The sequence below is a fragment of the Pseudorca crassidens genome, chromosome 9 (assembly GCF_039906515.1).
Source record: "Pseudorca crassidens isolate mPseCra1 chromosome 9, mPseCra1.hap1, whole genome shotgun sequence".
Classification (NCBI taxonomy): Eukaryota; Metazoa; Chordata; class Mammalia; order Artiodactyla; family Delphinidae; genus Pseudorca; species Pseudorca crassidens.
In genome coordinates, this window is record NC_090304.1 from 25,141,894 (window position 1) to 25,154,761 (window position 12,868).

The following is a 12,868-nucleotide window of genomic DNA, read 5'->3' on the forward strand; positions in this document are numbered from 1 at the left end:
TGAATACTTTCCAAAAAATCAAGTCGGCGGAAGATCAGGGGCCCTGACTATCTGGACTGCTAACTCATTCACCATCCTGGAATCAGGTATATCTGCTCCTTCTGAGCAAAGCTGTGTATCTCTGTTGAGCTTGAAGATGCTTTGGCCCCAGAAGCAGTCACACCTATTTTGGGGGAGGGGGTACCAGGAAACAAACTACCTGCATTAGTGGCTGCACCTGTCCACTTCTCGGGGCGCTGAGAAGCCGGCAGTGCTTTGGATGGGGTCCTGAATAAGGCACTGGTTGACAGAGGAGGAGATTCAGCAGTAGAGTGATATCTCGGGATACTCTGGAACGGTGGGGAAGCATTTATCACTGGAGGTGGATAGATGTTGCCGGAAATTTGGAAACTTGTATCCGTTCCATCTGAAAGCATTTCCCATAAGCTAGCTGTGGAAGTTAGACTTGGAGAGGTCAGCACAGGAGAGTGTGTTGGATGGGCAGGCAGCCGTAGATGGGGATGAGACACAGAAGGTTGACTTATGGATGGGTCATCTTCAACCTCAGCTGTTTGAAAGTCTCTGGAATAGTTGTTAGTGTTTATAGACAAGAAGTCTGTATGGTTTCCAACCATGGTAACGTCTGACTGTTGGACGAGCTGGTTACTGCTTGTACCAGAGACTGGATCCTGAACGCTAAAGCCTTCTGCAGTCGCTAAATGCCCAACATTATCTTTGAAATCCCGAGATTTTATTGTACTGGCAGCAGAATTTAAACCACCGGGAGGAGCAGTGGAAGCTGAGTGAGTTTCCCAACTTGTGGAGTTAATTGTGTGCCCGTTCACGTCATAATTTGTTTGCTGCTGCAAGCCAGATATCATTGGTTCTGTTGAACGGGATCCAGTTTCTGCTGCAAGAGAATGCCAGAAAACATCTGTGATTGCTGGCTTCTTCATGTCTCCCATTGTTGAGAAATCATAGACCTCACTGGAGGAGGGAAATGCTGTCACCTGTTTGGAAGCTGAAACTGGCAACTCAGAATGGTCCGTCACAACTGTGTAAGTATCTGGCTTGGTGTTGGAAGAGCTATGAGATGGAGAAACAGTCTGGGTGGCTCGTGCGAAGGGGATGGAAGATGGAGATAATTCTGAAGGAAGGAGGTTTGTTCTTGGTGGTGTAATGTCTGAAGAAACCCAATCAGTGCTAAAATCAGAGGTGACTCCACTTACAGTGTGAAGACTTGGCCTCTCTTTACTTGAAACGGTCTGGAGAGCAACTGTCAAATTTGCCTTTTTGTTTTTCTTTAAAACAGCTGTTCCGCTACCTTCTTTCTGCAGGGGAAATGTCCAAGTCGTGGAAGGAAGATTAGGAAATGTGCTTGAGAGGAGCAGGTCTGCAGCTGCAATCGGAGAGGGTCCATAATTGCCTGCTTCTTGAGGAGTTGGCACTGGGGGCGTGGCGGATGGCGAGGCATGATTCCCTGCCAGCTGGAGGAAGGAAGGCATGGAGGGGAAGTCCGCCACTGCGCCATTTGATGGGGATGTGAGAACCTCCCCAGAAAGGATTTCTTGCCCTCGGCTGGCTGGGGTGAGAGGCAGAGAAGGCACCAAAGGGGAGGATGTGTGTTCTGCTGAAAGGGCGGGCCCTCTGGAATTCTCTGGAGCTGCTGACAAGTGCAGGGGGTGAGCAGAGTCCTTTGCAGTAGCAGGGGCTGCCTTTCGGCTGATCATTCCCACTGCCACCGATTCTGCAGCCTGGACAGGTGAAGACACAGCCTCATGGGTCGCGGTGCTCTTAAAGGCTGGCAGAGACACCCCGTTACGTGCTCTTTCAGCCACCTCAGCTTCAATTGGCTGGGTGGATGCAGGACTTGGAGCCCCTTCCAACACCGATGATGAGGGTGTTCCACCTGGAAGCTGAAGAAGACTTCCGGGAGCTAGGGGAGGGAGAGACGGATGGGCCAGGTCGGCCACGGAGCTCGGAAACTCAGGTGTGTGAGAGACTGCTGAGTGAGGACCCTCTGCTGGGCTTGAGGATCCAGGAAAACCTGGACGAGGGACGCCTATTAAATCCTGCGTATTTCTGGATGGAGTGTGGTTCATTTCCTCAGCAAATGGGTTTAGGGGATTAGCTATGCTCTGCCTTGAGGATGAGTCAGTTGGAGCTGTTTGGGGGAATAAAAGCACTTTGATGGGTTGCTCTGCTGGCTTAGAAAAGATGATGGAATGAGGTGAGGCAGGAGCCAATGAAGAAGGTGAAGATGAGGGGAGAGCGTCTGCCCTCAGGGAATGTAGTTCTGCCATGGAAGGAGTCCCTACCCACGGTGGCCGGGATGGGAGGCCAGCACGGGAGGACGCCACTGGTGGGAGAGGGGACAGTGTGGGAAGCATGCTGGTGTGAGGCAAACCTGACACGGCGGCTGCTTCTTTTCCCCCTGGAGGTCTTGGTTGGACCAGGGCCTCCGCAGAATCCTTGGAAGGCTCGAGGGAGGTGCTATGTCCACTGCCTTGGTAAGGGGAAGGAGAGAAGTCCCTGTGGGCCCGAGCTTGGCGCTGTGTCTTGGGTGGAGGCATCTGGGCAGACTGCGGCCAGCTCGTGTTGTCAGGGGACCGTCCCGGCACAGGCTTCATTCTGTCCACCGCTGAGGAAGACTGGACTTCGGACAAAGGCCATGTTGGTGAAATCGGTAACAATTTCCCATGAGGAAATGACACCGGGGTTGGGGTGACAGTGATCTGTAGATTGTCCCTTCCTGTGAAACAAAGGATCAAGCAGTCAGGCATCGGCTCACCATAGGTCCTGGAGAGAAGGGTAGGCCAGACAGGCACCGCTGGGACCTCACAGAGCTTCCACCGCATCACAGAAGACTCATTAAACACATTCAAATGATAACTTAGGTAATTACAAATACATAGATGCTGCAGCTAACCTACAGGGCAGGGTTGGTGAGAACTGGTCTCTGATGAAGTGACGTTTAAGCAAAGATGTGGAAGATACTTGTGTATTTTAAATCTCTTTTCTGTTCCACCTACAAGGGTTGGACTGTGAAACTCACAACCTGGAAAATCAAAGATGAACATGGCTCCCTGCCATGGCCACGGACACCAAAATAAATCCCATCCAATAATCCAAAATGCAAAGGGAAAGGACTGTCTATCTGAATGCAAATCTTTTTTATTTCAGACCCTAGGGCATCTCAAGCACAATAACTGAGGTTGCCTGTGTTTGGGAACATGGCACCAAGGAGACATATTTATTTTGTTGGATGTAAAAGGATTCCTGATGCTATCGTTCACACCATGTCAAATAGCAAAGGGGATTTCTTTCAAATTAGGCTATTTCTGTGAGAAACACTATTCACATCCCATCTAGGACCAGAGACACCTCTCATGAGGCCTGGTGTCATTCCCAGCACCTGCAGAGAAACCAGAACTGTCAGCACTAATGAGCAAAACTGCAGGCAGAAAGGCGAGGAGACGGGGCCAAATGGTGACTCCGCAGGAAAGGAGGCAAGGAAATAACTGATCAGAAAGCCGGGAATTCCATGCTTGGGAAGAGAAACGACATCCTGCTTGAGGATTCTCGGATCCCCCTTTCCACAGTGGTCCCGATGGTGTTGATGACCCCCCAGAGGTGGCTAAGTGCCCTTAAATGGTATTTTAAATTAAAAATAACAAAGAAAAGGTACTCCTAGAGTTCTCTATGTCATTGGCCAAAAAACGTTAGAACCACCTGATAGAAGCAGACATACCAAGAGCGGAAGTCAGAAGACCTGGGTTCGCACGCACCCTCTAGCCACCCGCGGCTGTGTGTGCACCTGCGGATTGCTGTGGCAGGAGTGAGGGCAACAAGCACACTCTAACTGCCCCACTGGCTGGCTGGGAGGAACAGAGGAAATCAAGGAGGTGGAAGGAAGGGCTCCCCAAGCAGAAAAGCACCAAACAAATGCTTAAAAAAAAAAAAATCACTAAACAAGTGAGCGGTCATTACAGGCCCTAAGTCCCTGCGTTTTCTGTTTATTTCTTTCACAAAAGAGGACGCTATGGTCCAGAGTGGAGACATCATTGCCAGAAGCCACATAACCCATCAGGGACAGAAGCAGGTCCAGATGCGAGGTTTCCTCACTCCCATTGCAGCGTCTTCTTCCCAACTGCTTCTCCCAAACCAGTTCTAGCCTTCACTCCACCCCCGTTGTATCCGCCACCAGAAAACCCAACAGCTAAAGCTGAAGCTTTCATGTATTTGAGCCCTTAGAATATGAAATACACTCTGAGTCACAAAAGCCTAACCGTGATGATGTTCTGAAATATTGTTTTCGGTTTCATTTTTTAAGATGGAAAAAGCAAGGACAAACGATGTCTTTTACTCTGAATTAATACCAAAAAAATTAACTTTCCTTTCTGATTTTTTGTTTTCTTGTTTCAAAAATTCCCCATTCTTGGGATTTACAGATACCCAAGGAATTAGCCGTAAGTCATTTTTAGAACACATCAGGATATAAGCCAATACTACAGCAGTCGACGGCCTTGTTCATTTAATTTTGCAAGTGAGAACCAACCCCTTCTCCTGGGCAAGCCATCTTCATAAGCCAGGCTCAGCCTCTTTGTCTCCTTGTCGCCAGATCAGAATCACTACAGCCCTCACCTGCAGGACCCAAAGCTTCCTCCTGCCTCTGTTAGCAAAAGTGCACCTTTCACAGGAAAAGTGCCAAATGTATATACAGCTATAGGACAAAAAAGTCTACACAGCCTGTCATTAAAATATCTGCACTCCCTGGGAACTGCCTCATGGTTTGCAATGAAAATTGTGTTTCTGTTACCAAACTCAGCCTAAGGAAGTATCCATGCTCCCTTGATTGCAATTTTACATGGAAGGCTGATACTACTGTCACGCCTCAGTCCTTCTTGTTCACGATGCTTATCTCCTAGATAGACTCAGCTTCACACTTGCCGTGCAGTCTTGTCTGGTTATGTATATAGGCGGTACTTACACGAGTGAATATAACATCCATCTAATGTAGTTTGTGCATTTTGGCATTTTCCATGAACACTTTAGAATCCATTTTTATTACTGGCATGTCAGATGGAATCTATGTAGAATTTCTTCTTTTGGACTCTCATTGAAATAGAGTCAACCATGGGTTCAACTCATGGATTCAAGAGTCATACCAAATTAAACTGTTTTCAAGTAAGTACGCTTCTAAGTCAAAAAGGATGTGACAGGCAAAGCAGTTTTTGCTTTCAGAAATATTTTTTACAAACTCTTTCATAAAAATCTTACAAACACGAAGGGGAAGTGGGTGTTGGATGATTAATACAAGGGGGATTGTAACTGACTGAATGGGCACAGCCAAAGGAGGCTGAAGTAAAGAAATAGTCTCTAGTGGACTTGCCTCTGCTAAACCTTGTTGTTTCTAGACTAGAATCCAGTGTTTCCCAAGCTATCCCTTACAAAACACAGTGTCCCAAGATGCCTCATGAGGAAAAGTTTCAACAAGCTAACAATTTTGAGAAGTGTTGTACACTACACTCACACCTAACAGTCACTAATGTTATTCACCATATATTTCTGGTTCTCCACCTTCAGAGCATATAATAGGACTGCACTTTCTGGATACCTCTATGGTTGGGTGGGGCCATGTGACTAGTTCTGGTCAATGAGTTGTGAGCAGAAGTGACAAGTGTCACTTCTGGTCTAGAACATTCATAATCAATGCTGGAGCAAGACTCTCCAGAACTTGCTTCCTCTGAAGACATAAAAAAACAAAAACCCTAGCAATATTATATCTCAGTAAGCTGTTATGAAGAAGGATGAGGAGGAACCTAGTAATCTTCAAAATGTTTGTAGGTCGGTCCACCAGCCTGAGTCCCTTAGGGACTGAAATAAGCAAAAGCCCTCTGCTGTAAAAGTGTGTCCAGGTAGCATGAGGAAAAAATAAGCTTTTGCTCTTTTAAATCACTGCAATTTGGGGGTTGTTTGCTACTGAAGCATAACCTAACTTACCCTAACCTATTCAGAAATTGGTATCAGAGTGGATTTGGAACTTAAATGGGCATACTCCCATGTATATCAACATTTAAATAAAGGCTGAGAAGTCCCATAATCAAGAAAACATAGTGCCTGGGATGCAGTAAAAACTCCATGAATTGATGTTGGATGGTTTAATTAAACTTTGGCCAAAATTGATCAAGTCTATTTAACTTCTGAAATATGTTTAGGATATTTCTCAAACATATTTGACCTCAGAACTTGGTGACAAAATAACCCCACCGATATACATAAAGCTAAGGAAGAAAGCATGTTCACTGAATTAGCAAATGATAGCAAATTCAAAAGAATAATTGATATGAAGAATTCCAGAGAAACACGCTTCAAAGACATGTCAACTGACTGAAATTATTGTTGAAGGAAGACATAAATTAGGATTAAGTATAAAGGCTTACCCTTAATCCACATATTACCCAGACAAGAACAGAATGGGGGAGCTTCCCTTTAAGGATAGCTTACGTTAACTATAGGTAGGTTTGACTGGAGCTCATTATAAGCTACAATAGGAATATAGGCTAGCAAGGAAAGTATAAATTCTTAGGCTGCATTAAATTTTTTTCACTCCTAAAATAAAAAACTATTGCATACTTAGGAAATAATATTTATAACATCTGTAATGTAAGAATAAATACATAAAGAATAAATAACAAAAAACATACATGGTCTCTGGCTTCATGGACCTCACAGTCTTATGGGAGATGTGGACTTAAATCAGACATTCTCACAAATGTGAAAATGATACATGTTACAGATGAAAGATGCATCGTCCTTAAGAGCATACAATAAGAGGATGTGACCTGACCAGGGAGGTCAGAAAGCACATCACTGAGAAAGTTACTATCAAGTTGAGAGCCAAAGAATAAGGAGAAATTAATCAAGCCAAGAGGGTAGGGGAAAACATTCCATGCAGAGAGGAGAGCATATGCAAAGGCCCTGTGGCAGGAAGAAGCATAAGTAGTACAAAGAACTAAAAAAGTAACCATAGCAAGATCAAGTAGAACATGAGTGGCCATGACATAAGGCTGAAGAGGTAGTTGATGACTGGACCATTGGAGTGTCACAGATTTTAGTTCAAAGAGGAGTGGGAGGGAATGGAGTTGAGGGTGGGTGATGTACAGGAGCAAATCTGTGTTTCAGAACAATCATTCTGGCTACAGAGTGAAGAACAGACTGTAATGGGCAAGAGTGGACAACAGAAGACTAGTAAGGAAACACCTGCTGTGGTCCAGGTATGTGATGACAGGAAGTTGTAAAGAGGAGCTGAGCCGTGGGTGGGAGATTGAAATGGATAATCCTTCTCGGTCCCTTTCAGTTCTCAGAGTTCAAGATAATATATTCCTTTAAATATGTGTGTGTTTATAATGTTCATTGCGACTCTATTTACAATAGCCAGGACATGGAAGCCACCTAAGTGTCCACTGACAGATGAATGGATAAAGAAGATGTGGCACATATATACAATGGAATATTACTCAGCCCTAAAAAGAAACGAAAATGAGCTATTTTCAGTGAGGTGGACGGACCTAGAGTCTGTCATACGGAGTGAAGTAAGTCAGAAAGAGAAAAACAAATACCATATGCTAACACATATACATGGAATCTAAAAAAAAAAAAAAAAAAAAGGTTCTGAAGAACCTAGGACAGGAATAAAGACCCAGACGTAGAGAATGGACTTGAGGACATGGGGAGGGAAGGGTAAGCAGGGACGAAGTGAGAGACTGGCACGGACATACATACACTACCAAATGTAAAATAGATAGCTAGTGGGCAGCAGCCACATAGCACAGGGAGATCAGCTTGGTGCTTTGCATCCACCTAAAGGGGTGGGATAGGGAGGGTGGGAGGGAGACACAAGAGGGAGGAGGTATGGGGATATATGTATACATGTAACTGATTCACTTTGTTATACAGCAGCAACTAACACAACATTGTAAAGCAATTATACTCCAATAAAGATGTTAAAAAAAAAAAGATTCACTAATGGGAGGCAAAAAGGAAAACGTGGGCAACATGTGATTCCTCACACTTTTGTGGAAAATATGGAAATATAGTACTGTCATGCCCTGCATGTCTATGAAGTATTGGTGTTTGATAAAAACTTGAATTAAAAATCAAAAAAAAATGTGTGTGTTTGTGTATGTGGTGGGTTTTTCTTTTTTTTTAATGACTGCAAATTCTCCAATATGCCTCTCGTTGAGAGGTGGGCGTCTGGGTCCCCATCCCTTGGGTGGACTTGAGACTGTTAAACCAATTAGTGTGGCAGAAATAATGCCATGTGACTTCTGAGGCTACCATCATAAAAAGCAGTTTTTGCTTGGTTTTTGGAATGCTCCTCCATACCCCTCCCTCATTGTTCCTCCTGGAACCCAGACACTGCTCTGTGAGCAGCCCAAGCCATGTGGAGAGATCACGTGCAAGTACTCCAGTCAATAGTCCCAGATGAGCCAAGTTTCCCAGTCATCCCAGCCCAGGCACAAACAGGTGAATGAAAAAGCCTCCAGATAATTCTAGCCCCTAACCACCTGAATCACTGTGGTTGTCTGAGTCTTCCCTATGGAGCCCCCAGACATCAAGAAGCAGAGACAAGCCATCCCCTCTGTGCTCTGTCTAAATTCCTGAAACCATGAGCACAACAAAATGGTTGTTGTTTTACAACACTTAGCTAGGGGTGGTATGTTGTGCAGAAATAATAACTGAAACAGTACAGGGCTGTGTCCCTCACTTCTGGGAGTGAGTCTCTATACCCTTGATTAGATTCTCAAAAGGATTCAGAAGCCAAAAAGACAGTTAAGAAGCCTTCATTTCAATGAAAAATACTTCTGCTTTACACATAAGACTTTAGAACTTTGTCTCTGCTAATAAAAATATTTCTGTACTGGACTTCCCTGGTGGCACAGTGGTTAAGAATCCACCTGCCAATGCGGGTGGAGCACATGTTCGAGCCCTGGTCCCGGAAGTTCCCACATGCCGCAGAGCAACTAAGCCCATGTGCCACAACTACTGAGCTTGCGCACCACAACTACTGAAGCCCGCGCACCTAGAGCCCGTGCTCCCCAATGAGAGAAGTCACCGCAATGGGAAGCCCGCGCAACGCAACGAAGAGTAGACCCCGCTTGCCACAACTAGAGAAAGCCCGCACGCAGCAACGAAGACCCAATGCAGCCAAAAATAAATAAATAATAAAAATTTTAAGTATTTTTGTATTAATTAAAGATGCATCACAGAAAGAAGAAGGGAAGAAAAATTTTGAGGAGAAATGAAAGGTAGGTGGTATACATTAAGAAGGGAAAGTAAATTACAAGAAGTAGGACAAAACCAAATTACAGAGGGCTTAAAACACACTCGAAGGAAGTGAAGTAGAAGCTTGGTAGAGGTGGTATGTTGGACAGACTAAGGCAGCCCCATGATCCCTGTCTCTTGGTGGTCATGCCTTTGTGTGACCGCCCTCCTGGAGTAAGAGCAGAACCTGTGACATGTTTCTAACCAAGAGACTACGGCAAAGGTGACAGACTGTCACCCTCATGATCTTATCTTATATAAGGCTCTACCTTGCTAGCAGACTCGCTCTTCTCGATGGCTTGATGAATTAAGAGGCCATATTGAGAAAGCCCGTGTGGCAAAGAGCTGTCGGTGGCCTCTAGAACTGCACGTGGTCTCTAGGGACTACAAGTGGCGGCTCAGAGCTGAGGGTGGCCTCTGGCTGACAGCAAAAAGCCAGGGCCTTCAATCTGGCGGCCACAAGGGAATGAATTCTGCCAACAACCTGGGTGAACTTGGAAGTGGATTCTTCCCCAGCCAAGCCTCTGGATGAGAACACAGCCCAGCTGACACCATGACGGCAGCTTTATTAGACCTTGTGCGAAGGACCCAGACAAGCTATCCTCAACCTCTTGACCCATGGAAACTGTGAGATCATAAATGTGTGCTGTTTTAAGCTGTACAGTTTGTGGCAGTTGACTACACAACAGTTGAAAGCTGATATAAGTAGGCAGTAACACGCTGTGGAAGGGTATATGGTGCCGAGGGAATGAAGGAGGCAGAGACGGAGCACGAGGTACCGTGGCTGAAGTGCAGCATGAAGGATGGCGAGAAGGTGTACTCAAGTCAGCAGAAAAGGAGCACAAATTAATATGTTTGTTTGGACTATCACAGAGAACAGCTGTGAAGTAAAAGTTCTAACACAGTACCTGGGACTCGGAGGAAGTTATTTGAAGAGAACACAGGGCTTTGCAAGAGCAGAAACAAAACCACAGCAGCAAAAAGCGCCAGACACGTTGGAATGTTGCCATGAAACAGGGTGTATGTACTCTTCTGTTTAAATCCCATTTTTCAGGGGAAAAAAAAGCCACACCATTCTAATCAAATTACTGAATTCTTATTTTTCTCAATGAACTCCCGCTGACTCTCCAATCTCCACTCCCCCATAACTTTCTTCTATTTAGAATAAATGGATTATTCTTTGCTGAAAATATCGTAACAGTCTTCAAAACATGTACAGAAAGCAAAGATAAGTCCCACACATTACAGAGGGAGATGAAAGACAGTGGTGTTTTTCCGCACAAGCCCCAGGCTGTCTACCCTTTCTGAACATTTACAAACATCATCTATTCCACGGACAAGCCAACAATTACCTTCTGTTTGGACAGTGTTTCCCACAAAGGGACTGGTAATCTAAAGAACTGTAAAGGGAAGTCGTTTTGATGGTAGAGATTTAAGGAGGCTCTGGATGAAGAAAGACAAGGAGCAAAGATCAACTTATGTTGCAAACGAGTGAAAGCAAAGCAAGATGAAGACGCTCAAAATAATGAAAAGAAAAGTTAACTTGAGTCAGCTCTTCCCTTCTTCAGACAACAAGGATGGGTGGTCACACAAATGCTGCTCAGCAGACAACCGACACACACGCATTTTAAACCAAGCTTATCTGAGCCAGGTTTAAATAAAACCATAACTCTCAGAGCTTCAGGAAAGTGATAAGTCACTCCTGTCCAAACATCAGACTTAATAATAAAGTGCACAAGCTTGCACGCACAGGTTAAGCATCAAGTGCTTCTGTTGCTCAGCAAGTTTGCAGAGTCCCAGGGCAGCTAAACTTAGCCTTCAACGAAAAGAGTCCAGAAACAGATCATTAACATAATGAAACATCAAAAGTTAAGAAAGTGCTTGGCCAGGTTTGGAGGCAGAGTCTGTCACTGACTAATGTCAAAATGGTGAGAACTACCTCCCTAGTCTCCCCAGACCTCAGAGATCCACGTGGGAACACGGAGATGCATAACGATGGATCGTTCAGGCCTCTGTCTTCCTGAGGCCCCTGGCGCTGCTCCTCGTTTATCATCCTCAGTACCTGTACATAAGACGCAGAGCTGGGCTGCGATGCTGCTGCCTGCACTGGGCACACTTTAACCTCACAGAAGCTCCCAGGTACAGCAGACTCCTCTGCTGATGCAGCTTCTCACCTGAGCCTCTTTCCTCAGTCCCCAGGGCTGTGTCAGTCCCCTGGCCATGGCTGTTTTCAGAGACCCTCTTTTCCAAAGCCCTCAGAGTCTGCAACTTAAGGAGCGTTCTCATTCAGGTTCACGGGGCCTCTATGCTGCCCTCCCTGGGTTGCTTGCTGGTTTCCTCAAAACCATTCTTGTAACCCCGCCACAGTCCTCTCCCAATCAGCGCTGTTCCTTTCTTTGACTGCTGGCGACATGGAGGGGAAGACAGCCTTCCACAGCTGGCCTAATGCGTGATGAGGCATGGCTGCGTTTCCAACCAAGGTCGAGAAACCATCCACTTTGTCCCGCTCCCCGCTCACCAGCAGGTTTGCTCCCTGCAGCACTTAAAGGAAAGCAAACCTGATCCCCAACAACCCTTAAATGTAGGAAACTAAGGCAACCAATTAATAAATATCCCGAACTCTTCTTCCTTGTATGCCAGAGAAAAATAGCTGAGGCTTTCTACCAGGTCCCATAGTCAGACTGCCTGGATTCAAATCCCACTCACTCCTCTATTTGCTGGGTGATCTTGGACGAGTTACTTAACTTCTCTGTGCCTCAGTTTCCTCAGGAGACAATTACAGTCCCTACTTCATGGTACCCACAGTACCACGAAATTGTTTTAAGGATTAAAATGAGGTGATACATGTCAAGTCCTTAGAACACTGCCTGGTACTAGTGCTCCTATACTGCCAGCTAGTATTGTTATTGTTATTTTATTACCTGTTGAGCCCAGAGTAGACATGGAAGTACTCAGAAGCCTCCTCAGAGGATCTGGATACCAGTCAGAACTTAGAAATGCCTGCAGATCATGCACTGCCACAATCCCACACATCTGTGGAACCCATTCCAGTTTGCACAGTATTGTCATACCCTCAACCCACCTTGTTCCTTACAGTTCCTGTGAGGTAGAAGATAAAGGTTATTATCCCCATTTTACAGGTGAAGAAACCAGGGTTCAGGGAGGTCAAGTGCTGGCTTGGCCAAGGTCACTCTGAGAGTTACCCTATAGCCAAGTATGACTCAACCCCTTTGACCTCAGATCCAAGGCTCTCTGTTCCACATGAGAAGTAGGTCTTGCTCCATCTCCAGGTCTGGGGTGGGCTCCATCCTCCAGCCCACATGGTAGCTGCCCTCCTCTCCTGAGTTTGATGATGAGTCTCTCTCCTTGGTGATGCTTTGGCAAACATTACTGGAACACAGCTCTAAATCACCAACACCTGTCAGGCTTCGATTCCCAGAAGGTCAGAAGAGATGGATTAAGCATCACTGCTATGCTGAAGCATCCACCCCACACCCCAGACCCCACAGTCCTGAAGTTTGGCGCCTGGGATGTTTTTGCCTAAGATGATTTCTCCTGGGGC

At 45.6% G+C, this 12,868-nt stretch overlaps 1 protein-coding gene across 3 annotated transcripts in view; it reads right to left on the reverse strand.

Annotated features, from left to right (window-relative positions):
- Positions 1–12,868, reverse strand: part of KIAA1549L (KIAA1549 like) — a 280,665-nt gene that overhangs the window by 133,524 nt on the left and 134,273 nt on the right. The window contains exon 2 of one of the 3 annotated variants that reach the window (XM_067749478.1): positions 2,387–2,731. In XM_067749478.1, the coding sequence (XP_067605579.1) occupies positions 2,387–2,731 (345 nt within the window). The other 2 variants (XM_067749477.1, XM_067749476.1) reach the window with 2 other exon arrangements.